Below are 27,697 nucleotides of genomic sequence, written 5' to 3'. Positions count from 1 at the left end.
CCCAGCACTTTGGGAGGCCGAGACAGGCAGATCATGAGGTCAAGAGATTGAGACTTGTCTGGCCAACATGGTGAAACCCCATCTCTACTAAAAATATTAAAATTAGCTGGGTGTGGTGGCATGCGCCTGTAGTCACAGCTACTTGGGAGGCTGAGGCAGGAGAATCGCTTGAAGCCAGGTGGAGGTTGCAGTGAGCCAAGATCACGCCACCATACTCCAGCCTGGTGACAGAGCAAAACACTGTCTCAAAAAAATAAAATAAAATAAAGACTCAATAAGGAAAACACTTGAAAAATGCTGTGTGGCATTTGGATAATGATGCAAAATGAGTATATATAAGAATACGCTTTTCATGGAATTGATGAGTTTGAAGAAGAGAACAGAGATCCCAACAAATAATAATAAACTGAACTTTGGACCCAGACACCTGCCTTACAAGCCATACAACCCAGGACAGGTTACACCATCTTCCTAACCTTCAGATCTCTCATTTATAAAGTGGGGGCAAAATACCCATATTTCATAGGATTATGATAATTGAGACAATGTATGTGTCTCTGTTTCCTCATTTATCAAATGTAGAAAGTTATACATACTGGTTTCTGTAGAGATTATAGCATAATGAATGTAAAGTACCTGACTGGGTAAATCTTAGATAAATCTTAGCAAGGACAATGAAGGTAACGGTGAAGCAAATCCTTCTGCAGAGAATGCTACATGCTAGGCACTGTTTATGCATATCATCTGTGTTCTTCACTAACGCACTATTATTTGTCATTCCCATTTTACAGAACCCAGGCTGTGTGGCTGCAGAGGATGACAATAACAATGGAGGTGATCTTGGTGATGATGACAATGTAAAGCACCCAGTAGAATGCCTGGTGCATGACAAATTCTCAGTAAATGCTTGCTATTATATAATGCTGGTATTGTTTGTGAAGATTTCTAAAGATGAAAATTCTGCATTGATTTTAGCCACTTATTCAAGGATTAAATTGCTTTCATGTTAAAACTTAAAACTCTGTCTTGGTATTAGTTAAGACTATTTTCTCTTTTTCAGATCTCCAGAGAGGAAGAGAATAAAAACTTCCCTGAAATAATTACTCTCGTTGAGGATATTTAGTAAGTTATTGACTCCAACCCCTTGAATGATTTTTAAAAAATGGATGCTACTTTGTTTTCCATGCATTTAACCTTATTTGTTGCTTTTACCTGAGACCTTCAGAGTTTTCTTTCGTTTCACTTTGAAAGCTGAAAGCAAAACTGGACACTGTTTTCTGACACTGGTCTCACTGCTGTGGTGATTAATGGAGAGCCATTCCTTGATGCTAACTCTAATTCTAACCCAGGCTTCATTTGTGTGTGATTGTGAGAAGTCACAGCAGTGGACCTGACTTTTCATCTTCCGGCCGATTGTATAAACATGATACCATTTATCTAAAGAGCTGACGTGAGGATTAAATATGACAGTGCTTCTAAAAGCAACTAGAGCATTGTCAACAAATACTAATCAAGACATCAACTAACACCAGATGAGAAATCTGATACCTTCAATTAAAAATGTATTCTAATATCCCTTTCTAGCACTGCAAATCCTCTAAGGGCCTCTGTTACTGCCCTTAGGGGTAAGATTCAATGTGGTCTGCATGTTCTCATGGCATCCAGGGCTATTCAGGATCTGGTGCCTACAAATCTGGCAATCTCCTCCCTTGCCATTATCTCCCACCAGAGTGAGTTTTTCTCAGCCAAACCAAACACGCTATCCTTCTTTGAACCCACTGTGCTCTCCTATACCTCTGTAAACTTGCATATACTGCTTCCTGTGTCTGACGTGCCCCGACTCCTTAAGCACATGGGAAATTCCTTAGCATCTTTTAAGAGCAAATTCAAACATTACATTTTCCATGAAGGCTTTCCTCATTTCGTCTGATAGCAGTGCGTGCAAAATGCTCTATAGAACTTAGGAACTTAGTGTTGACTTTGAGTTCTTTCTTTGAGGGCAGAAGCTGTATCTTATTCTTCTATCTCTAATGCCTGGTGTGCATTGAGAACATAAGAAGTGAGTGAATCGCTGAACCATACTCATTCTCCAGTCTTAGTATAAGCACCATCTCCCATTACTCTCACCTTTGAATCATCCATTTTGGCCCATCAACAACCATTGCCTTACCCCGAAGCTCAGAGCCAACCTGGCACTGTCCTGGGGCTGTCAATGTCCAGGGCAATGAATACTTGTCAAATGAGTGACTATGTAAGAAAATCCAATCATTCAACATCATGTTGTCCACATAATTTATATAAAATATTATGCTGTTTTATCCTAAATAACCGCATATGGAATTTTTTAAAGCAAATGATTTAATTTTTACATTTCTCAGATTTTGAAATTAGACATCTGGTTAATTATTATAAAGATCTTTCCTCTTGGAAATGACAAAGCTTTTATTACTCTCTGGATACAGTTTAGACCTTTCGAAAAATAAGTCTCTTCCAGAGCTTTTGGGTTAAAATGGTGGATTAAAAACCCCATCACAGAAGTTCTAATCCCCCATACTTAGCAAAAATAATAAAATTTCCCTCAAAAGGACAATTTCAAATAAGAACCAAAAAGGGAAATGCAATCAGCTTGAAATACTTCATGGAAAAGCAACACAAGGTTCCAGAGCAGAGTGGAGAGGCAGGGCACAGCTTGGCTCCCAACACTTCTCCCTTTGTCCTGAAATGAGGCTTTGCATTAGACAAAATAATCTGATTTTGTTTGTGATTTTAAGGAACACTCAACCCCTCCTAATTTATTTGTGCAAACTGACCAGAGCACAATTTCTAATCTGAAATCTCCAAACAATAGTCATGCTTAGGAAATACTGAAGTGTCTTAATATTTTCAGGAGCAGTATCAGTACCAACTGGTTCTTTAGTATTGAGAGTTTTGTGAAACTGCACAAGGGCAAGCAATGTGGGAGCAAGGAGAGGGCAGAAGGAAGAGGAGCCAGGGGACATAGACAATATAATCCCTGGATGATCAAAAAGAAAGCCAGGGGATAGTCCAGTTTTATGCAGACATTTTGACATTGATACATTTTTTAGGACTGGCTGATAAGAGTTCAGATAATTTTCTCCAAGACTTTAGGAATATGTCTAGCTTTGGGCCCAGGTTATTTTCTTGGTCTATAAGTAGAAGATTACCTGTAAATTATCCAGGATGATTCGGAGGGAGTGCACCTGTCGCCGAACAGCACCTGAAAACCTTTCATAGGTTGCAGCATCATATTCACTCATTTGGATTTCCTTTAGCCTGAAACCAGAGGAGTATAAAAAGTTAACAGCTTAAATCCTGTATATATGGGTTTTCACTTTCATTCACCTCCTGCCAGAACTTTAGCAAACTCCTTGGAAACTCAGGTTCATGCTGAGGAGAAAAGGCAAGAAGTGATGTCTCCAGCTATGCTTCTAGATTCAAAGGAGGTAACATCCAATAGTGTGCTAGTAAATGGTTAACAAACTAGGACAAGAAAAAAGTCCTGATTTATGGTGTTTGCTGATTTTCATAATGTAAATATTGCCACCATGATAAATTACAAGCTATGAACAGTGAATTAGAAAAAAATGTGCACAATTGGCTCTCATGAGTCAGTGTGAATCGGCTCTATGGCACACCATTGTTGTATCCCAAAGCCATATTGTGATGTTCGCAGCTGATCAGTTCCTGTGGCAGATTCCTAAGAGGGTTCCCATGGGTTGCTTTTTAAGGTTGAGATTATATATTTGGTTGACCAAGATAACGGCTCAAGCCTAAAGTACGTAAGTTAATGTGCTGCTATGTATCTCTGTGTGAGAGTTTTCTAAAATTGCTGACAGTGTAATTTAGACAGGACAATTGTGTTTTAACATTATTGTGGCTTTGAAATTCTATCTTCCCAGAATTGGTTCTGCTGGCAACTCCCATACACATCACATGCCCTGTAAGGGCTTCTCTCTCAACATGGTGTCCTTCCCCTGACTTTGCCTATTACTCCCACTTACCCTTCAAGACTCAAGTCAATGATAGCCTCCTCCAGAAAGCCTCTGACCCCTGGGTCTCTATTCTGTACTCTTATCACACTTCACTCCTCCCTCAGTCAGAGAATTTGCTCTCCATGCTGTAACTATTTGCCTCTGGTCTCCCCATCTAGGCACTGTGCTCCTTTAGGTAAGGGCTGAGTCTTTCTTTCTCTTTACAGTGCCTAGCATGGAACCTAACATAATGGGTGCTCAAAATAAATAGCAATGGATGACTAAAATTAAAATACAACTCAGCATTACTTAAAATGCAGCATTTTAAACCACCAGTAGAAAGTTCATTCAATGAGTGACCTCTCCTGGGTTTTACAGTGTTGTATCCAGAATACACTATCTTAACCAAGCATTTCTATAAATTCCTATAAATATAAAAGTTGCTGATATTAGGACAAGGAATAATAAATGTATATCTCAAAAGCCCAAACATAATGCAATCTTCTAAAGTGGTGTGTGTGTGTATGTGTATGTGTGTGTGTGTGTGTGTGTGTATATGCATGCAATACTGGAGATATGAATCCTGGGTGTATAGCTGAAACTCTTATCTAATGTGTTTTTTTAATCACCTTGAGCTAAAACAGAAACCTCAAATATTGAATGAGAATAAATGGTCTGTATTCCTCCCTGTAAGGCTGAGCACTGGAAAAAATCCATTCACCATGGGGCAGAGTGCTAGAAGCTTATTACAATTATGTAATACTAGGCCTAGAGTACCATGGGGCAGACTGGCATTCCTGCCCTATCACTCCACTGGATAATACCAGCTTAGGTCTCAAGATCTAGCTCAAAGGCCACATCCTTTGAAGTCTTGCATGAGCCCTTGCAAAAAACCTACCATTCCCCTTTCACGTGTCCTCTACAGACATCTACCATGAAACTCACATACTTTATCGCTTTAATAGATAGGACTGTTTCCCTTTAGAATGGTGTTTTCAAATTTTTTGTTTTCCATAGTAGGAAATGTTTTACTCTGAGATCTTGTACACACAAATGCATGCATGTATATATGTATAACAGAACCAAAATTTTAATGAAGAATACTTTTATTACATAGTATGTACTAAATTGTTTTCTATTCTATTCCTCAGGGAGAAGGATCATGTTTTATTTTTTCTATAAACTTTCAGTACTTACCACAATACCTGGCACACAGTGTCACTCAATAAGTGCTGCTGGATGGCACTTTGAAAACACTGGGTATTAAAAAGGAAATACAGACCAGGCCACTGTAATATCTGAATGGTTGAATCTTGAGGTGACATGCGAAGGTTACTTTCTAAATCTAATTAACTCTCAGTCCTGAAGAACAGAAAGAAGTATGTGTACAGGACTTGACCCCCTGACAATACCTCTTGTATTTAGTTTCTGGCAGTCTCTGAAATCTCTGTATGAATTTTTATTAGATTAAGTTATGTCTCAAGTATCAAGGCTGACAGAAGCTGGGCACAATAAACACTGCAGAACATGCCACCTACCCCTTCATACCTAAACTGGTGTGTGTGCCTGTCAATATGCTTCTTTTCAAAGAAGGTAGATTAGCACTGATTAGAAACAAATGTAGACACAGCTGTCCTTGGGGTGGGGAGGGGATGGAGGAGAGAATATATATATATATATATATATGTATAGCATGGTGCCTAACATATAATGGGTGTTCAAAATGAACTGAAATGAATGACTGAAATAAAAATACAATTCAGGATTATTTAAAATGCAGCATCTAAACTAACTGTAAGTAGAAAGTTCATTTGCTGAGTGACCTCTCTTGGGTTTTACAGTGTTATATCCATAATGTGCTAATTTAATCATATATTTCTATAAATATAAAAGGTGCTGATATTAGGACAGGGAATAATTAATACATATCTCAAGAGCCTAACCACAACACACTCTTCTAAATTACTGTGTGTGTGTATGTGTGTGTGTGCACATGCAATGTCGGAGGTATGGGTTGTACGTGTATACATCAATACAAACATACACACACATAGAAACACATATGTACATACATACATACATACATATCAAGGAAGGAGCCAGCCATTTGGTAAGCCACCTCAAGCAGACTAGTCTTTGTAGAGTGATCAGAATTAGCTCCAGTTACAGGGCTACCATTGGTGCGATCACGTTGCACCCGAAAACAACCACATGCTGTTTTAATTATAAAGAAATGTGGAAACCATATTCCAGATTGTGTCGGTTTTCAGAAAGGTCACCTACAAGGCATTCAAAGCTGATAAATTTTGAAAGATGATGACTGAAGCAGGGAACATAGAAAGAAAATAGGAAAGTTTTAGCCTCTGGATCAGATGAGGTACCCATCGCTAATACCCTCAAGCCCACAAAACTAGCTGGAAATACATCTTTCTGCTTCTTTAGCCCTGATCAAAACTGCAGGGCACAGCTGCTTCACATCCTAGTAATCTATGTGGACTAACTGCATTTTGTTGGCACAGTATATTTTTAAAGGGTATATTTATTGTTACGTAAGAGTCTGGGAATTTTAGTTCTCATTTTACTTTTTCTTATAGGTCAGACTTAAATACTATAATTTTGAATCAATTATAAGGAAAACAAACATAAGCTTAGATCCACCGTGTGAGGCTGATTAGTTTTGCAAATGGCAGTGGACACAATCACCACAGCTGGTTCCCTCCCTAAACGCTTTTCTAAGTGTATACATGTACCTTGCTGCTATTTCATGTGCTTTTCATTGGTGTAATGTTTCTGTTCCACTTTATGCATGTTTTATGCTGCTCTCTCTCTCTGTTAGTCTGCCTTAGTTAATATATTCTTGATATGTAGTGGTTGGTATCTAGCATAAAACCAGATACAAATAGATGCTATCAAAATGTTGTGTTGATGATGTCAGGAACCCACTTAGCAGCATTAGGCTCTTCAAGGCACTAGCACAGACTTTCTAGCTCATAGCTAGGTCTACTTTCAGCCAGTCTCTGAATTAAGTACTAAAGGATGATTCCATTACTTGTATGCATGTGTGTATCATTCATTCACAAATACATATGAAGGTTTGCCACATACCAGGTTCTGGGTGCAGGTCCTGGGGTTATGCTGGAGCACAAAACAGGTAGATACCTGCCCCCCAGGAACTTAGAGTCAGTGGAGAGACAATCAACTATCCGCACAAATCACATAATAGGCAAGAGTGATAAGAGTTATGGAGAAAAGGGACAGGGTGCCATAAAAGCATTAATGGTGGGAACTGACCTCATTCTGCATATGCCCAACGTGGCAAAACTATTATAAAATTTAGTATTTGATAATAGTGAAGAATTTTACCTTTTTTTTGGAGACACGGTCTTGCTCTTGTCACCTAGGCTGGAGTGCAATGGCATGATCTCAGCTCACTGCAACCTCTGCCTCTCAGGTTCAAGCGATTCTCCTGCCTCAGGCTCTCAGGTAGCTGGGATTACAGGCACCCACCACTATGCCTGGCTAATTTTTGTATTTTTAGTAGAGATGGAGTTTCCCCATGTTGGCCAGGCTGGTCTTGAATTCCTGACCTCGTGATCTGCCCGCCTCAGCCTCCCAAAGTGCTGGGATTACAGAATTGAACCACCGTGCCTGGCCAGAATTATTACTTTTTAAAGACGTAATAATAGTATTATGGATTTGCATTTTTTTGTTTTTATGTTATGGAGATACACTCAGAAATATTTACAATGAAATGATAGAAGTCTTGGATTAGCTTCAAAACAAGTCAGCAGAAAAGACTAGGAGTGGAGCCAGATTTTTCTTCTTGAAGCTGGGAGGGTGGGGTCGGGTCCACAGTGTTCATTACATGTTCTTCTTGACTTTTAGGTTTGAAGAGTTCCATAATAAAAAGTTAAAAAATTTTCAGCAGCATTAAATGAAATATTCATCAAATGGGTTGAAAGTCCCATTTTTACATGAAAGCAGAAAGCAACAACTTTCTCTTGGTGTTTTGCTCTGCCCCATCTTTCTCAGGATCTCTATTGTGTTTCTATTTCTTCCTCTCCTTTCTCACGCCCTTGCCCAACTCCTCTTTCAACCACTTTGTGGTATTCTCTTTTACTTCGGCTGAGACTCTTCTCTGCAGCATTTACTAGAGGTGTATAGTTTCCTCAACCCTTCCCCATGCCCTCTGTTTCCTCTCTTACAGCCGCTAAATTCATTTGCGTTAAGAGCACAGATGTCCCTTGACTTCTTACCCTGTGGGGCAACGGTCCTTAACAGAACCACGATCCTTACTCCTTTATGGCAACAGAAGAAGGGGGTACGTACTTGTACCCAAGCACTGTTACCTTTCTGCCTCCCTGTGAACTATGTGTGTGCCAGAACACTCTTATCTACCTGTCCACTTGGGTGAAAATTTAGACTGAACAATTACTTGGGAGGTTTTATGGGTGGCAACAACAGGCACTCATTAGTTGGGGAGGGGAGAATGACAAATATCTAATTGTTTGGTTCTTTTCCTAAATTGATACTTCATAATTGATACTTCATAAGAAATGTAGAGAACTTTCATTCTAACAAGACAGTTCACTACAATATTTTCTACCTTTTTCTGAGAAGTTTAAACACTTTCATTCCTAACATAGTTATCTGCTCTCAAAATCTCCCTGGGAGAAAGGGGGAGTGAATTTTATCTCCAAAAGAGCAAATTCAGGCATAAAGAGGATAGATAAACTGTCAACAGTCACCAGGGAAGCCAGCAGAAGGGCTGAGGGCAACACTCTTGCCTCTGGCCTCAAGTGTGTTATTTACCTGCTGAAGTCTGGAGGGTCTGAGGCTGGGAGGCTTTTCTGAGGGTGTGGCAGCAGGGCCTGCATTCTTGTCTCTATTGTCCTGTACTGTTTACTTGCAGGATGTGGAAGCACAGCATGTAATGTAATACCAGATGTTCTACGTGGGAGGAATTTCATAACTCATACACTTTAACATGCTTTTCTCTAACTGCACCCAGCTCCTTTCATGGAGCACAAAAATGTAAATCTGCTTCCCAAACTACTACTGGAATCTGAAAGGACATATTGGTGGTTCTTCAGTATTTTTCCCTTTTAGCTGAAGCACACATGTGGATGTCTAGGGAAACATCATGTGCATTCTTCTTATTTTTTAAATGGCTCCAATTGGAGCGGCCCAGAACAGCTAGGGAATGTCCGAAGGCCACAGGCTCATTGGCCTAGATTAAGGCCTCTACTCACTGATGAGGCCTCCCCATCCAAACTCACTGCTCTTCCTCCCCAGCTGGTACCCTTTATCCTGAGTGGGTGAGCTGCCTCTCTCTGCCATAGACACTATGCTCATCTTGCCCTGGTGCCTCTGCTCATTTAGTTTTCCCTTTCTGAAATATTCTAGCCCTTCTCTTCCCATCTCTAAAACCTAGCTGAGCTCTGGCCCCACCTCACATCAGCCCACTGAACTTGCCTTTCTCTGCTCTGCTGGAGGGGACAGCCTCTGCACCCTATGACTTTAGCATTTAACTTCGTGTGTGTGTGTGTGTGTGTGTGTGTGTGTGTGTTTGTGTTTCCTTGTCCTGTCTCCACACTAATCTGCAAGATTTCTGAGGGCAGGAAGGGACCATCACATAGACTTACCTGAATTCCCTATGTGGCCTAGGAAAAGACAGACATGTATGGAGTGATCTGAGCTTTAGTTTAACTTCTTTTACAAGAAATATCTCTGTTTTTACTTGTTCATGTGCTAAATTCCTTTTACAGCAGTCATATGTGATGAATAAATTTTAAGGAGCCTGAGTAGAAAGAATGGGAGATTTTGTTTATTTGGCTGTTTCAGTTGCGGGAGGCGGTGGTGGCTGTGGATTTCAGTTTGAGGTCCCAGTTGCTGCATGAGGTGGAAATGCACACAAATCTAGGTTTCCCCATAGTCCTCCGTGACATTTCACCACAGCAGTAGTGCTGGTCTAAATGTGATGGGAACACTGACCTCTGCTGGAAAGCTCTTTGGCCCATCTCTCTAGCAGCTCTCTTGACCTCCTCTGGAACTGCATCTTTCTCAGCCTGAGAGACCTGGTACACTGTGTGGCCCGCATCCAGCCGGTAAGGGCCTCCTTTGCCACCCAGGCCTGCCGTGTCTCTTCCCCCTGGAAAGAAAACATGGAAATTCAGAACAAAAGTCAGGTCATGGTTTTAGTACAGCCTTGTGGAAGATATTAACTATACTTAACTAGTAATTAAAAAGTCAAATTACCTTTTTCTGGAAAAAGAGGTATTCTGTTTAGGATGCTTTTCCTTTTTCCCATCCATTCAAATACTACCTATATGCCAAGGCTTACTCCAACTTCTATGACCTTAGCTAATGCTGCTACCTTATAAGGATTGATACTCTTGTGTACTATTTGTTATCCTTTCATATTTACTTCTTTTTCTCACCAACTATATGACGGATGAGAGTTTATTTATCTTTGCACTGCTGCTCCTATAAAAGTGGTTCGAATATCATAGCTACTTAGTATACATTTGCTAATTAAATGAACAACTGTTCCCATATTACCTTAGTTTTTCTTAAAATACCCAGACGGGCTATAAATACTGTTTATTTTCTGTTTTGCAAACTATAAAAATAATGCACAGAGAGGCTAAATGACATATTCATGACCTCATATCACTGGCTTAGCCAAGATTAGAAGCCAATTATTACACCAACTTTGACTTTTGGTTTGAACAATATATAACATAAACATCACCTGCTTTAGAACAGGCTTTCAATAGAAACTCAAGTTCACATAATATACATAATATACATATGTATATTACATATACATATTACGTTTTATTACATAACATTGTATGAACTGTTCATATTGTAAATGCCTGTAAGGCCAGGTAAGTCTTATGACAAAAAGTGATGGGGACATTAGCTAACTTAGGGAGGATTTACCTTGTCTAAATACATCCAAATTGAAATTATTTTAAAACATTACATGGACCAGAGAAAAAAACACATGTATTGGCTAGATTTGGCCTTTGAGCTATAAGCTTGTTACCCCTACTTAGGGGTAGGTTAGAATATTAGTAACCAGTTTCTTTTGTTCATTCATGTATAACTTGAGAACTTAGAAGAGAATCCAATATTGGAGGGGCAGTATCGTACAGTAAGGTATATTATAATACATTGGTATTGTAGAATATATTACATAGTTAAGCCAAACTGTCTGGGTTTGAATCCTGACTCCCACCCACCAGCCATTTATCCTTGGGGAATTACTTAATTTCTCTGTGTCTCAGGCTCCTCTCTATAAAGTGGGGATAACTAATATTATTTACTTCATGGGATGGTCATGAAGCTAAAATGCTTAGAGCAATATCTGACACGTAATAAAAGCTATATAATGGACTGCTTGTACTATTATTATTAAACACCTAGTTACACAGAATTAGGCAATTTCTAGTTTTATAAAGTGGAAAATTAGAAGGCTTTTAGACTTTGGGTAAATTATGTTACATTTTTCTTTCACCATCACCACCCCTACCCCTACCTCACCGCTGAGCTTTAACTAGTCTAATAAAATGAAAACCAAGAACTCAATATGAACTGCTTTCCTTATGAAAGTCCAGGTAGGTCATTTCCTTCTGGGAAATACCATGAGAACTACCTATTAATTACACTACTTTAATCTTTTGATTGGAACATATTTCACTTTTATTTAGGAAGGTGTGGTGGAAAACTCCTTCTGGGATGTGTGTGATTCCCTCCTTTTATTCATGGTCAGCCGATAGGCAGAGGATCACAGTACCTGGACAGTGACAGTCAGCTACAGGGGGAAAAGCTGTTTCTGGGATCTGACTCCTTTCCTACAGGAAGATATCTTGAGTATGGGTGGGTCATGAATTTGAGCTGAACGCTTCCTAGGTGCTGAGATGTTACCATTCTGGTGAAAGGGAGAAAATGGTGAAGCCGTCAGAGGCTGGTGTGAGTGACTGGCCACATGAGTCACAGGGCCCAGGGGAAAGTCTCACTGGAGTGAAGCAGGAGGTGATCTTCATGATCTCCACTTCCCAGAGCCTTTCATTTGTATTATTTAAATGAAAATGCTTGCCAGAGGTTCTCAGACTGCAGGGCATAGTCTTAAAGCGAACCCTGGACATTCCAAACCAGTTCAGAAGATAATGGGGAGGATGGGCCAGGGAGGGGCATTGATGAAGGAAAGGGAATCAGATGACTTGTTGGGCCAGAGCTCAGTTCAATGTCAAGAATTCTGAGGGAAAAGAATGGCAGAGAGAAAAAGAGAAATTGAAGCCAAGGAGCCTTGATCCTAATAATATATAATTATATAATATATTCAATTGAAACTATATAATATATTCAATCGAAAACTGAAAGGCCAGGTGAAACAAATGCAGCCTCAGTCTGGACAGATATGTGAATTAGTAAATTCAAGTTGGGTAGCAAGTAAGAGCTTTTCCCCCAGAGTAGTCCACTGCTAGGAAACTACATCTGGCCAGCTCGTTCCACAATGCATTCCATGTGGATGAAATCTTGTTGGCTTGACACTAACTTCCAGATCAAAGGACACTTTTAAAAATAGCCTTACTTTAAAGCTGATGCTTGATGAATAAACAGAGTAGGCAAGAAGTCCACAGGCCTATTTGATAGCACATTGTCTTGGCAGAGAAACCCATTTCCTCCCAAGGTTGTCAAGGCCAAGAGGCACAGACCATCCTAAGGAAGGTGAAGTACAGAGCGCCTGCCAGCACTCCTCACAGTGAGATAAGCTCAGACAGTGCGCACACAGTCTGGCCCTATTCCTGTGGCCTTGCAGATGTGTCTGCTCCAGCTGCCACAGAGGAAAAAGGAAGACGGCAGTCCTGGGAACAATACCCTCGTTGGGAAGCCAAGAGGAAGGAGTCGGCCACAGCCCTCGGCTTAGACTGAAACCAGCCTTATCTTAAAATCTTGTATCCTCAACATACTTCTAAGATGTGGAAGACATGGACCATTTCTTTTCAAAGTCAGTTGCTCAAGAATTTACGATGGATTTCTGGCATGATCCCAAGGTCATGGAATTTAACAGAAGGAATTAACACTTTAGTGAAAATATTCTTCATGCCAGGCATTGTGCTCAGTGCTTAACAATCGTAATCTCTTTTAATCCTCACCAAAACTTGAGGTATTTCATACTATTCCCCTTTAGCTGATGAAGGAATTCTGGGAGGGTCAGCATGTTCTTAGGTCACAGGGTGGCAGAGCCTGTGGGACTCCAAATGCCAGGCTCTTTTCATGCCTTGATGTCCTGCTGGGGCAGAGGGCAAGACGACAATCCAACTGAGTAATGAGGGAGGCTGGGAAGGAAAGCCAGTCTCTGAGTCTTCTCAGGGGCAGTGCACTGGCCTAATGGGCTTGGGAAGCCTCGGGAAGGCTGACTTGGGAGAATGCCTGTGCTACCAACCTGTTCCGCCAGCCCAAGTGTTGCCGCCTACGTGAGGCATGTTGTCTGGGTCCTCCTTCCCGTGTTTGGGGGAGCTTACATCTTCACCACTGTCTCTGTTGATTGTTATCTAAAAACGAAGAATTGAGACATTTTTACTATCCTGTGACAAACACCAGGAACTGCTTAACAGAAAAAAAAAAAAATATTTTCTCCTAAGTCCTTAAGGTATCACATAACCTCAGGCCACTGGATTTGATAAGTGCTGTGAGTATTTACAAAAATTCCATCAGATGGATTCCAACATCCATCTGGTTGGGAAGGAGAAGAATTAATTTTTTTAAAAACTCTTAAAAAAGGAGCTGGACTGCATTATAGCTACAGAATTTTTGTGGTGCAAAACAAGCTGTAAGCATTTATACAGGGCATGAGACCTACCAGATGAAGGAAAAATGGATCTCATCGGAAAGGGATATTTTTGCCAGTGGTTTAAAAGGATCACCACCTAGCTGATCCAGCTGAGGCAGTATACACACATTTACCCATTCCATTTTCAAAGAAATCCCATTACTCTGAGAAACGCCATTTTACATACAATATATGGAAAAGAAAAACAAAAAGGTATGTATGTATGCCTCAGTGATAGATTTATGTTATATACTGAAAACTGCTTATTTATTTTTTGGATCCACTTCAATTTTTATTATGGTAATTTGTAGCTTTCCTAATTCATCTTTATTTTAAAACTGGATTTATGATTCCTGCAATTCAAACAGAATAAGTAGCACTGTAGCCTTCCTCTGTGAGAGCCTGAAGTTCATCGGCTTCTATGTCATTCAGTACAGTATCACCAAAAGGAGTGATAACCACACAGAAATTTCAATCCTAGTAGTCAGTTCAGTAGATACTACCCTACAATAAAAAGAAATCAAAGCATTTACATTTCATGCACACTATGAGCCTGCTTTCAGATGTAATGATTTTCAGAGAAGACAAGATCAAATTCTCATTCATTTGTTCAAATAAGAATTATAGAAAATGTACTGACGGAACATTCTGTGAGGTACCACCGGGCGTAAAAAGCCATGGAGAATTGGTTCCTGCCCTCAAACTGCTTACAGTGGAAGAAGACAGCTTACAAATAAATGGGTCTGAAGTCAGTCTTTAGAGTTAACCATTCCATGTTGGTACACGGCTTTTTCATTCTTGATGTTGGGATTAATGAAGGTAATTAATGAAGGTAGATAATTTGAGATCTTTGCAAATAAAATGGCCATTAAGAATAAAATCAACATAACTTCTCTTGTCTTATGTCCAGGCTGTCTCGTTACTGTATAATTGTACCTGGTTTTGATGAAAACCCTATCTTGATCACCTTTTTTTGACTTGCCAAAGTTTACCAGCAAGTTAGCAAATAGCTTCCACCAGAAATCACTTCTAAGTATCATTACTTAGTTAAACTTTGGCAAGTCAAGTAAGATATTAGGACCTTCACTTTCGCATCAGAAACTAAGGGGTTTAAACTAAATTATTTCACCATTACACTCAGCCTTGATGTGCTGTGACTGATTCAATGATTCCAAATCTGGTAGAAAAAAAAAAAAGGTGATCAAGATAGGGTTTTCATCAAAACCAGGTACAATTATACAATAATGAGACAACTGACAGCCTCTCACTTACAATGGTTTGACTTATAATTTTTCAACTTTACAATGGGATCAAAGCAATACACACATTCAATAGAAATCATACTTTAATTACCCATCCATCCATTTTGCTTTTCACTTTTAGTATAATATTTAATAAGTTACATGAGATATTTGACACTTAATTACAAAATAGGCTTGATGTTAGATGATTTTGTTCAACTGTAGGCTAATATAAGTGTTCTGAGCATGTTTAAGGTAGGCTAGGCCTTAACCAGATCTACCAAACAATGATGTTTGGTAGATCTGGTGTATTAAGTACATTTGCAGCTTACCATATTTCTAACTTATGATGGGTTTATTGGGATGTAAGCTCATTGTAAGTCAAGGAGCATCTGCAGCTTGCTTATAAGCATTAAGACTCATCTATAGGCCAATTCTAAAAGAGAACTTCCAAAAATAGTCTAAGCAACTAGAAGAACCATTCTGAACACCATTCCTCACTTTGGAGGGCATGTGTGTGTATTCTGGTACTGTTTAAAAATAAATTTTAAAAAACCAGAAGAGGTATAAAAGGCAAATTCCTATGTGTCTACTAACTTTACATTCATCAAATATTATTTATCTCCCTAAGATATTTCACACAATCCAGTTATTCTGCTGTAAGAGAACAGTCTTTTAAGAATAAGTGCAAATGAAGGCACAAGGTAGAAGAAAACGCCCCTCAAATGGCCTCCCTCAGCTACCTTCAAAATTACGGTTTTGAAGTTGCAAAGAAACCTATAATGGCCATTAGGGAAGAGAAGACAGGTGATAAAATTTCTGGGCAGAAAGGCACTGGCATGTTCTTTGCCACCTGTGTGTCTTGCCAGGCCATCTGCTGGGAAATGGGGCTGCTCACGCTGTCAACATGAGGCAGTTCCACACCAACCCCAAATGGGAGCCCAGAGATGTTTCAAAATCAACAAATTCTTGACAAAAACAAACATCAGCCAAAACCTGATATGTTGCAGGGAAATGCACACCATGCAATTCCAGGGATGTTTAATTAAAAGCAAGGTATTTAGAGAGCTTATCTAATTTTGTGTCATTTTATGAATGCCACTCACTCACAGGAATATATTTCTTTACGTGGATGGGAGGAGTACATATGTTAAGAAGTTTTCAAAGCCCTTTTAGGACATTTCTTACATCAATTGACAATGATTCATAAAAGATGCAAGTCAGGAATTCCAGGATAGTCCAATCCGGGACAGAAAGAAACTGGAACATATACTAAGTGAGGCTTATCATTTGAGGAATTTTGTTTTCTGGGGACAGCCATGTGCTAGAGAACCACTGGCCATTCAGAAAGTGGATAAGCTGCTGTTTGCTTTCATGTATGTATTGAAAAGCAGTTGGAAAGCACTTCCTTTGAGATCTGGTTTCATCTAGAAAAAGCTCAAGTAAGTAATTCCAATTACTGAAATAAAGCACTACTGAATTCACTTAAAGGGATCAAAATTTTCGCCAAAAAAGAAAACACTGTGGCCGTTTATAACTTTTGATGCAACCTGACACACACGATGAGACCCCTGATGTGTTTCTCACAGCTAACACAATCTGCTTTCTTTTCTTTCTTTCCTTTTTTTTTTTTTTTTTTGACATGAAGTTTCGCTCTTTTTGCCTAGGCTGGAGTGTAATGGCGCGATCTCGGCTCACCACAACCTCTGCCTCCCGGGTTCAAGTGATTCTTCTGCCTCAGCCTCCCGAGTAGCTAGGACCACAGTCATGTGACACCGTGCCCAGCTAATTTTGTATTTTTAATACAGATGGGGATTGTCCATGTTGGTCAGCCTAGTCTCGAACTCCCAACCTCAGGTGATCTGCCTGCCTCGGCCTCCCAAAGTGCTGGGATTACAGGCATGAGCCACTGCACCCAGCCACAATCTGCTTTCTTTTAGGTAAGTGTGCTATAAGCATAAGAATCATTATTCTCTTACATGTGAATTAAAATGGGAAAAAACATGGATCTTGTAAATTACAACTCATAAAAATGTTCCGGAATAAAGCCAGCACAGAGAAAGGACATGACTCATTGAAGCCCTGTAATTCTGGGCAAGGCCCATATATTTTAGGCTCCTCCTTGAGTTCATGACTTTTAAAAACCATCAATAAAATGATATAAATAGCCAGAAGATAATCCAGGAAGAAAAGTGAGCTTTTGGAGGTATGACTGGATGACACAGCTGAAGACTAGGTGTGGCAAAGCAGACATTTCTAGTTGCCTATTTCACGTTAATTCCCTCTTTCTTTTAAACAGAAGTCAGATATATCATGGTTGGCTGGAATTAAGCACAGTAATCCTATTCCCCTTTGCCAGTGACTGGTTTAGGGGAGGCCATGTGGCCTGAGATGTGAGAGAAAGTCTGCCAGGAGGCTTCTAGGAAGTCTTCCCAGGTAAAAGAAGAGACGGTTGTGAGAAGAGCTTCTCACTGTCCTGTATGCACAGTTCTGCTGTCCCCTCCAACACACACACACACACAAACACACACACTTCCTGCCTTGGGACACAGCTGAGTGAGAATGTGATGCATAGAGCTGTAGCATCCACATGGTGACCATGCGTTAACCAGAGGATGGTAGATTGGAAGGCTGGAGGAGTCTATGCCCCGATGACATTGCTGAGCTGCTGAACTAGCCCTGGAGTCACTTGCCTTTAATATCCCACATAAGTAAATAATACATGTCCTTACAGTTAAGCCACTGTTATTTGGGGTTTCTGCTACTTGGAGTCCATTGCATGTGAACTAATTGATTCATGTATTAAAGGATGAATGAGAGGCAGCAGGGCAGAAGCTACTGTCTTGATCTTCCTGAGGATGTCCTACTTCTAACAAAAAGACATGCTTTGATTTTTCTGACATTAAAAATTACCATAACAACATCAGCACAGAAATCCCAATTATTACAGTTGTTTACTATCTTTTTGATTGATTAGCAGGCAACTGAATAGATTTATTCACTCACACTCTTGTGAAAACATCCCTGTGTTTACGTGTGGTGCATCTAGTACTCAGGTGGGATACAGAGATTCCTGACATGGGAACTTTGCTTCTAGGAGGATGTTGTGTAAAGGGGAACAAAGTCACAGCACAGGATGATACACGCCATGGTAAGGTTCTGAATGTATCTGCCTAAAAAAAATTGTCTGAGGTTATTGTACCTATAGGTTAGAAATTTCTTTCATAGGAATAAAATGATTGATAGATGGCTAGCTGGATTAATAAAGAAATAAGAAGATCTAAATAAACAAAATCAGAAATGACAAAGGTGACATTACCATCAACCCCAGAGAAATTTAAAAAGCCTTCAGAGACTATTATGAACACCTCTCTGCACACAAAGTAGAAAACCTAGAAGAAATGGATAAATTCTTAGAAACATACAAACACACAAGATTAAACCAGGAAGAAGCTGAATACCTGAACAGACCAATAACATGTTCCAAAATTGAAAAAACCTACCAGCCAGAAAAAGCCCTGGACCATAAGGATTCACAGCTGAATTCTGCCAAATGTGTAAAGAAGAACTGAAACCAATCTTACTAAAATGATTCCAAAAAACATCTAGGAGAAGGGACTTCTCCCTAACTCAATCTATGTGGCTAGCATCATTCTGATATGAAAACATGGCAGAGACACAACAACAAAAAAGAAAACTTCAGGCCAATATCCCTGATGAACATAGATGCAAAAATTCTCAACAAAATACTAGCAAATTGAATCCAGCAGCACATCAAAAAGGAAATCTATCATAATCAAGTAGGCTTTAATCTTGGGATGCAAGGCTGGTTCAACATATACAAATCAATAAATATGATTCATCACATAAACAGAACTAAAAACAAAAACTACACGATCATCTCAGTTGATGTAGGAAAGTCTTTTGATAAAATTCAACATTGCTTCATGTTAAAACCCTCAACAATCTAGGCATTGAAGAAACACACCTCAAAATAATAAGAGCCATCTATGACAAATCCATAGTCAATATCATACAGAATGGGCAAAGGCTGAAAGTATTATCTTTGAGAACTGAAACAAGACAAGGATGCCCTCTCATTACTCCCATTCAACATAGCACTGAAACTCCTAGCCAGAGCAATTAGGCAAGATAAATAAGTAAAAGGCATCCAAATAGTAAGCCAGAAAGCCAAACATCTCTCTTCTACACTCAGAAAGCCCTGTAGTCTCTGCCCAAAGGCTCCTAGAACTGCTAAACAACTTCAGTAAAGTTTCAGCATACAAAATCAATGTACAAAAATCAGTAGCATTTCTATATGTCAATAATGTCCAAGCTGACAGCCAAATCAAGAATGCAATCCCATCCACAATAGTCAAAGAAAGAGTAAAATACCTGGGAATATCATTAACCAGGGAGGTGAAAGTTCTCTACGAGAATTACAAACAGTGCTGAAAGATGACACAAACACACACAAGTCAAACACTCATAAATCAGAGATGATACAAACAAATGGAAAAACATTCCATGCTAATGGGTAGGAAGACTCAATATTGTTAAAATGGCTATGTTGCCCAAAGTAATTTATAGAATCAATGCTATTCCCATTAAACTACCAATGTCATTTTTTTCACATAATTAGAAAAGGCCATTTTAAAATTTATAAGGAACCAAAAAAAGAGCCAAATAGCCAAAACAATCCTAAGCAAAAAGACAAACCCATATGGACCACATTACCTGACTTCAAACTATAGTACTAGGCTATAGAAACCAAAACAACATGGCATTGGTATAAAAACAGACACACAGATTAATGAAACATGTTAGAGAACCCTGAAGTAAAGTTGTGTACCTACAGGCATCAATCTTTGATAATGTCAACCGTAACAAGAAATGGGGAAAGGATTCCCTGTTCAATAAATGGTGCTGGAATAACTGGCTAGACATATGCAGAAGATTGAAACTGGATCCCTATCTTTCACCACATACAAAAATCAACTCAAGATATATTAAAGATTTAAACATAAAACCTAAAACTATAAATACCCTAGATGAAAAGCTAGGAAATACCATTCTGGACATAGGGCTTGGCAAAGATTTCATGATGAGGACTCCAAAAGCAATTGCAATAAAAACAAAACTTGATAAGTGGAACCTAATTAAACTAAAGAGTTTCTGCACAGCAAAAGAAACTATTAACAGGGTAAAGAGATAACCTAAGGAATGGCAGAAAATATTTATAAACTATGTATCCAACAAAGGTCTAATATCCAGAATCTATAAGGAACTTAAATGAATCAACAAGCAAAAAAAACCAAACAACCCCATTAAAAAAATGGGCAAAGGACATGAAGAGACACTTATCAAAAGAAGACATACACACGGCCAAAAACATATGAAGAAATGTTCTATGTCACTAATCATTAGAGAAATGCAAATCAAAACCACACTGAGATATCATCTCGCACCAGTCAGAATGGCCATTTTTATAAAGTGAAAAAAATGGCCTTTAAGCCCCTATGCTTAGGCCTGCTCACAGACTGTGGAGGGTCCTTTCATTTTCAAGAAAACCCTTCATTTTTTCCTTGCTTTGTTTGTGTGTTTTGTCCAATTCTTTGTTCAAGATGCCAAGAACTTGGACACCCTCCACCGTTAACATATTTGGTGAGCCAGCCAGGAGAAAGAGTCAGGCAGGTTCACTATGGCTACTCAGGGAGCGAGAACCCAGAAGCCTGGTATACTGGTGAAAGGGTAAATAAAATTTTTCATGGTTTGAATCTCCTGGAAACATCAGAGAAAGACTGTCCTTTCCATCTACACTACAACAAAACTTTGGGACCTTGAACTTTGGGTTCATGGTCTCACAACTGAGAAGAATCCCTCCACACTTCTGGAACTATGCACCCACTGGAACCCTTGAGCCACGATCAAGCTTCAGATGATCATGCAACAAAGGCTACAGCCAGTTCCAGATGAAGACACCACGTCTGGTCATGAAGAAACTACCCTGGCTCCACTTGATAGAGCAGGGCAAGAGTTCCGTGATCCCCGATAGGTAAAGACTACTCTCCAAGTCAGTATGAACAGTTACAGAAAAAAAGACCATCAGTGTCTCTGTCTCTCATGAAGATTATGAGGATCACATCTTTAAGTGGGGAGATGAGGCAGGAAAATGGAGTCTGGAAGCAGGGAAAATAAGACCGATTCACACTTCAGCTATAACAGGAAATGCCCTCTCCAAAGGACATAGATCAAGTAAAAGACTTTGTAACTTTACTTCATTCTCTTTATTTACATAGAGTGTACCCTAAGTAGAGGGTATTTAAACTCACAAAAACTTTGTAACAGGGCCTTTGATCCCCTATGCTCAGGCCCACACTGGGGAGTCTACTTTCATTTTCAATAAAACCCTTCATTCCTTCAAAAAACAACCAAAAAATAAAAACAAAATAAAAAGTCAAAAGATAACAGATGCGAGAGGTAACAGAGAAAAGGGAATGCTAATACACTGCTTGTGGCGATGTAAATTGGTTCAGCCACCATGGAAAGCAGTCTGGAGATTTCTCAAAGACCTTAAGACAGAACAGCTTACCATTCAATCCAGTAATGCCATTGTTGGATATATATTCAAAGAAATATAAACTGCTCATTTATGTGAACAATTTATATATATTCACATTTATAAAGTGCATATATATAAATTAGGCACATAAATTTATATACATTTATAATGTGCACATATGTTCATTGTAGCACTTTCCACAATAGCAAAGACATGAAATCAACCTGGGCGCCCCATCAACAGTGGACTGGATAAAGAAAATGTGGTACATGTACAATCTGGAATACAATGCAGCCATAAAGAAGAATACAATCATATCTTTTGCAGCAATATGGATGCAGCTAGAGGCCATTATCCTAAGCAAATTAATGCAGGAACAGAAAGTCAAACAGTATGTGTTCTCACTTATAAATGGGAGCTAAACACTGAGTACACATGGATACAAAAAAGAAGACAACAAACACCAGGGCCTACTTGAGGGTGGAGGTTAGGAGGTGAAGATTAAAAAACTACCTACTATGATCACTGCCTGGGTGACAAAATCATTTGTACAACAAATCCCAGTGACATACAACTTACCCATGTAATATACCTGCACATGTACCCACTGAATCTAAAATAAAAGTTGGAAGGAAAAACAAACAAAGAGCTAATTTGTACTATATTTTAAAAATCAGAGGGAACAGAAAAGCTTAATTATAAGTGGCCAGTTTTTCAGCTCTATATTCTTATGCTTGTTATGAGATCAATACAAATTATTTCCTGATTTTTCTAGTTCTAGACATGCTAAGAAAACAACTGCCCTAACCTAGTATGCTAACATTAATAAATTATAATTATGTTCTCAATACTGTAATAAAAGTAAACAGTAGCCAGAAAAAAAGAAATTTCTTTCATAGATATAGGTACAATGGAACCACATAATATTTCCCTAGGAATGATGTTTTTTGACATGAAGTCAGCTGGCTAAACAACAACAACAACAAAAAAGGCTGACCACCACGCAGTTTTCATCAATAACCAGTACATTCTACAATGATAACACATAACAAAAATACCTTTGTTACACAGGTAGCTTCTATGTGTTTCAACGTCAGTCTCTGCCAAAGCCAGTAAGTATGCAATTTGTCTTTAGTTCTTCCCTGGCTTGGGTAATATTTGCCTTCAAATACTCAATGACCATCTCCCCTCATTAATCCCTCAACACTCTTAAAAAGCAAAAAACATCTGACTTTTGGTCACTCATTTCTAAGAATTATAATGCAGCTGATATTCATTCATACTAAATAAGCTCAGTGGGTATTTCTATTTTAACTGTCTTTATAACTAACTGAAAAATAGTCTTTTTTGTTGTTGTTGTTGTTAGAAAGTTTGAGAATCAGTAAGAAGGCAGAGGTAGTGGGATGGGGTGGGGGGCATATGAGGCCTATTCCCTGACCCTAAAGACAAATGTCTATTAGGGTGACTTGTGACATTATAGGTGACAAGCAGTAGAAGTAGTCCATGGTCTGTCTTGCAGAATTCCAGTCTTCAGGCATAGAAAGTGTTCCTTTCTTTTCTCATGGCCTTCTTCAAATCAACCAGCAGCCCCTTACTGTTCACTGTGGGCTGGACCCTTTTGCCCACCTCTCTATACCAGCCCCACTCAGTCTCACCCTCCACCTCTCCACACCACCCCACTCAGTCTCACCCTCCACCTCTCCACACCAGCCCCACTCAGTCTCACCCTCCACCTCTCCACACCAACCCCACTCAGTCTCACCCTCCACCTCTCCACACCAACTCTACTCAGTCTCACCCTCCTTCTTCTTTCTGCTTGAACATTCGTAGAGGCTTAAGAATATTTTGATTTCTAGCACAAGTGATATGCTTGATAAACATTAGAAATATTTGAAACTATAGCCAAAGCCACTCCCCCTCCCCTTTCATCTAGATGTTTTGAAACACATCCCTATGGGCATCCTTATTATTTTTCTGAGTTTACAAAGTCTCTAACATAGAGTTTTCTCACTGGAATGACCTTCTTCAGTAAGTGCTATTATGATGCAACAAAAACACCTAGTCTAGTTAAAATTAGCAAAACTTTATAGATTTTACAGATGGGCTAAAAGGAGAAAAAAATCAGTTGATGAATATTTTACTTTATTTTTTATTATCTGATGTAGTTGTTGTCAACAGTGGCGTATACTTATAGCCTTGTACATAATAGATTCTAAATAAATACACATTGAATGCAAGCATAGGAGTTTGCTCAGTGGCAGGACACTAAGAATTTAATCTGTATACAATCTTTTCCACTGAAAAGTGTCATCTGGGTGCCTGATGGGACCCTTTCCAGCTCTGCCTGCCAGCCCATAATTGGCACACATGGTCAGCAGAGAACCATCTTCTTTTTAAAATTTTTTTTAAATTTTATTTTATTTTTTGAGACAGAGTCTCACTCTGTCACCCAGGCTGGAGTGCAGTAGTGCAATCATAGCTCACTGCAGCCTCAACTTCCTGGGCTCAAGTGATCCTCCTACCTCATCCTCCCAAGTAGCTAGGATACAGGCACACAATACCACACCTAGCTAATTTTTGTATTTTTTGTAGAGATGGGCTTTCACCATGTTGGCCAGGCTGCTCTCGAGCCTTTGGGCTCAAGCGATCTTCCCACCTTGGCCTCCCAAAGTGCAGAGATTATAGGCATGAGCCATTGTGCCCAGCCTAGACAGCTATCTTCTAACAAGGGCAAGAAACCCTGTTGGCTTCAGGTTGTTCTTAAATCCTGATTCTGCCTTACCCTCAGCTTGACTTTGACCCCTACCAAGGTCTCAGCTCAGTTAGTTTTAGGCCGAGTTCCTCACCGGGTCCTCCATGGACTCCCTGTTATGGTCTCTGAGTCTATAGGTAATGACCTCTCTTCTTATTTCCTGGTCTAAACAGAGCTGTCTGAATGGCTGTCCAAAATAAAATTATAGGCTTGCAGAACTCATCCAAAGCAATGGCTCATTTCTCTTAGAGTACCCTATTTATTCATTTTCTTCTATTTAAATTAAGGTAGGAATGAAAGATGAAGATTTTGGAAAATTTGGGAACATGGAATGCAGAATGATCAGGTAGAGAAGATCATTCACAGATTGAGATGCTGTAGTCATAAACAAATCTTTAAGGAAAACCAAATGTTATCATTGTGTGTAGGTGAGTGTCAAATACAAATGTTAAAAAATTGCAAATAAGTGGCACAGCACTAGTTTACTGTACGGAAATACACCCTTCCTGCTGCCTCCTCGCAGGCGCACACTCAATGTTCTTAACACTCACACAAGAACAAGTGCTAATTAGATTCAGAGACAGCAGGGGTGGGGAAAACTGTCAGGTCTTTACATATTCTACCCTTTCTACTTTTGCCTTTTTAATTTTTAAGAGCCTTCAAAAGGTTAACATTCAACACTAGGGTAAAGTGAAGCCCAGCCATCAGACCTTCATAGCCAAGGAAAAAGTTAGCAAAGCATGACAACCTTGACTACAGCAAATAGTATGCAAATGCTTTGGTTTTGGTATATACCAGGTGGTCCTGGCAAGAGACATTTAATGCCATGTACTTCATCATTAAGACTTAATGATCTCTCATGGCATTTCTTGGCCTGGTGAATTCAATCTCATACTGAAGCCCTGCTTTTCTCAAAATATAAAACCTGTTGGGCATTTTTAAGAACTATTCTGCTTTCCATGCCAACAGAATTTGCTGAGGTGGTAAGGGTACCAGGAAAAGGGAGGGTAGAAAAGCCATTCCTACCACGACCGTGGGTAGAAGCAAACGGGGTTTTAATATGACCCAGATTCTAAAGATTGTTGGAAGCACCTGCGGCAGCTACACACAAAATAATTTAGCATGATGAATTCTTTTCTGAAGACAGGGATGCTAGCTGAATTAGTGATGGACTGGTTACGATGGAATAGTCCCTGTGGAGAGGTATTTCCAGCATCAAATCTTGGCAGCTGATTTTCCCATTTTCTTTGTTGCTACAAGTCACATTATACTGTTGTCCATCATTTCTTCCAAGATGCTCCCTACAATTGTTGGTTTACCATCTTAGGCTACAACAGTGTTTATGAATCCATCCCCTACTGATATTTACTCTGAGTTTTTCCAACCATTTCCCCAAGGCACCTGGAGTTCCTGTAAAACGTATGTCAGAACACCCAGCGATAACAATCTTCCTTTGCTTCCAGCAGGCCTGGCACTGTCACTTACATACTTTTGGACAGTCACTATGGTTCAAAACTATTCCTAAGAATACAAAATAATGACATAAGGAAAGGCATAGAGAAATAAGCAATCTGTACTGCACACACACAACTCAGGATCAGGTGACACATCACTCAGTAGCTGAGGGTATTTGTGGTTTTGTGCTTTGAGGCTTACCATGTGACAGAACCTTCCAGGTTGCTGCACTGGCTTCAATAAGCTCAGAGTATGAAAAAAGCACTTGGATCATTGAAAACTTCACACGTGAAGTAACTGTAATGTGCTCTTTTATGATAATATATTTATGTATGTGTATATGTATATATACATCCACACATATACATTTTTTGAAGAAATATTTCAGTGATAAATAGCATTGCAACAAATCAGTGCTATGGGGTATGTAGGAAGATGTAGGTAGATACATAAGCTGGCATGGATTCTCGGTGTAAACATCTGGAGTGAAGGGACTGCATCCGATTCTTCCTAACATCTTCAGCACCTAGCACAGTCTTGGTACATCACAGAAGCTCAGGAATTGTCTAGCTACTAAATGAATGAATGCATGATTGCCATTGCCACTGTGGCTGTGTCAAAGTCACAGAATGACTGCAGTGGTATATAAGCCCGCAAGAATATATAGAAGCCTGATAACTGCTCTCCTGGAACTTACGGGGGCAAGTTAGAAAGAAAGCAGGAACTTTGGGGTAGGAGAAAAGAATACCATTGGATTTCACTTTTTGAAACATTCTTTTAATTTCAGGTTGTGAAGGCTCTTACTATGTAAGGAACAAATTAAGAATACTAAATATCAGTAGGTAAAGCTTTCTAATTAACCTTAGGGCACAGTTGATCTGATATATATTTATATCATGTAGCACTGATATTGAGCTGCATGGTAATTAGAAACACAGAAACAATTCATGCAATGACTGTAATTAATTAGGAGTTTCTATAATCGAACATAGGCAAGTTGATAATTTCCTCCTTTGTGTTAGCTCTCCATTTTCTTTAACTGTGTAAATCTGTTTGTTTCCCAATTTACACCCTGAAATTCTTAATCCTGAAAAGACTAGAGTCCTGGATGCCATTCCAACAATTTCCCCTGCCTCTGCTTCCTGTGGCTCCCTCCTTCTCCCTACACCCCTCCAACTCATCTCCCTCTGTGTCCCATCTGAAAATTCCCTTAGCAGTGTCAGTCTTGGGAGGCCTGTGAGGTTGAGAGCTTCAGGCAGCACACACTTTGAGACATGAAGTTTTATGTGTTTGGCTGTGGGTGCCATGGCTTGGTCACCAGGCAATGCTGAGAATCATACAGAGGGGAGAGGAGAGAACACTATGTGAAGAGATTTTAGATTAACCCAGGGTCTTGGGCTGAGTTAGGGTAAGTAGGGTGACAGCCAGACCTTCCTTGGTGTCTTCCAGAGCCTCTATTATCCTCTATTATATTGCTGTAACTCTTTGACGTTTAGGAATTTTTCAATGTCGTTTGGGAATTTTTTCTACTACATGACTGCACCCCGAGACCTGACGCAGTGTAATGTTCTAGCTGTGTGGTCATGCGAGGTAGCTTAACAGAACCCTGGTTTTCAGAAACACACTTTATACCCCATTTTTTGACTTATTCTGACATGTCTTCACATAATTTTTTGAGATGAAGATGTCTAATAAAGATAGAACTTGAGGTTAGGCATCTGCAAGAGACATGTTTTCAATGAAGGAAAGTGCCTGAGAGGAATCAGCAGTGTTTGAGAGGGTGGCAGTTTACAGCAGAGACAGCCCTGGAATGAAAGTTGAAGCCTGCATTTCAGCCTAGCGTGGCCCGTA

The 27,697-nt window shown here is 39.5% G+C and overlaps 1 protein-coding gene across 4 annotated transcripts in view; it reads right to left on the bottom strand.

Moving 5' to 3' along the window:
- The window catches only part of VWA8 (von Willebrand factor A domain containing 8), a 389,600-nt gene that overhangs the window by 31,396 nt on the left and 330,507 nt on the right, over positions 1-27,697 (bottom strand). For all 4 annotated transcript variants that reach the window (XM_032294792.1, XM_032294790.1, XM_032294793.1 and 1 more), the window contains 3 exons: positions 13,450-13,558; positions 9,987-10,143; positions 3,186-3,294 (listed from right to left, as the gene is read on the bottom strand). In XM_032294792.1, the coding sequence (XP_032150683.1) occupies positions 3,186-3,294; positions 9,987-10,143; positions 13,450-13,558 (375 nt within the window). The remainder of the gene's footprint in view (positions 1-3,185; positions 3,295-9,986; positions 10,144-13,449; positions 13,559-27,697) is intronic.

The sequence above is a fragment of the Sapajus apella genome, unplaced genomic scaffold (assembly GCF_009761245.1).
Source record: "Sapajus apella isolate SASKATOON/1434 unplaced genomic scaffold, GSC_monkey_1.0 scaffold32, whole genome shotgun sequence".
NCBI classification, from domain to species: Eukaryota; Metazoa; Chordata; class Mammalia; order Primates; family Cebidae; genus Sapajus; species Sapajus apella.
Note: the sequence above shows the minus strand (reverse complement) of the source record. Positions and strands in the feature narration are given on the sequence as shown.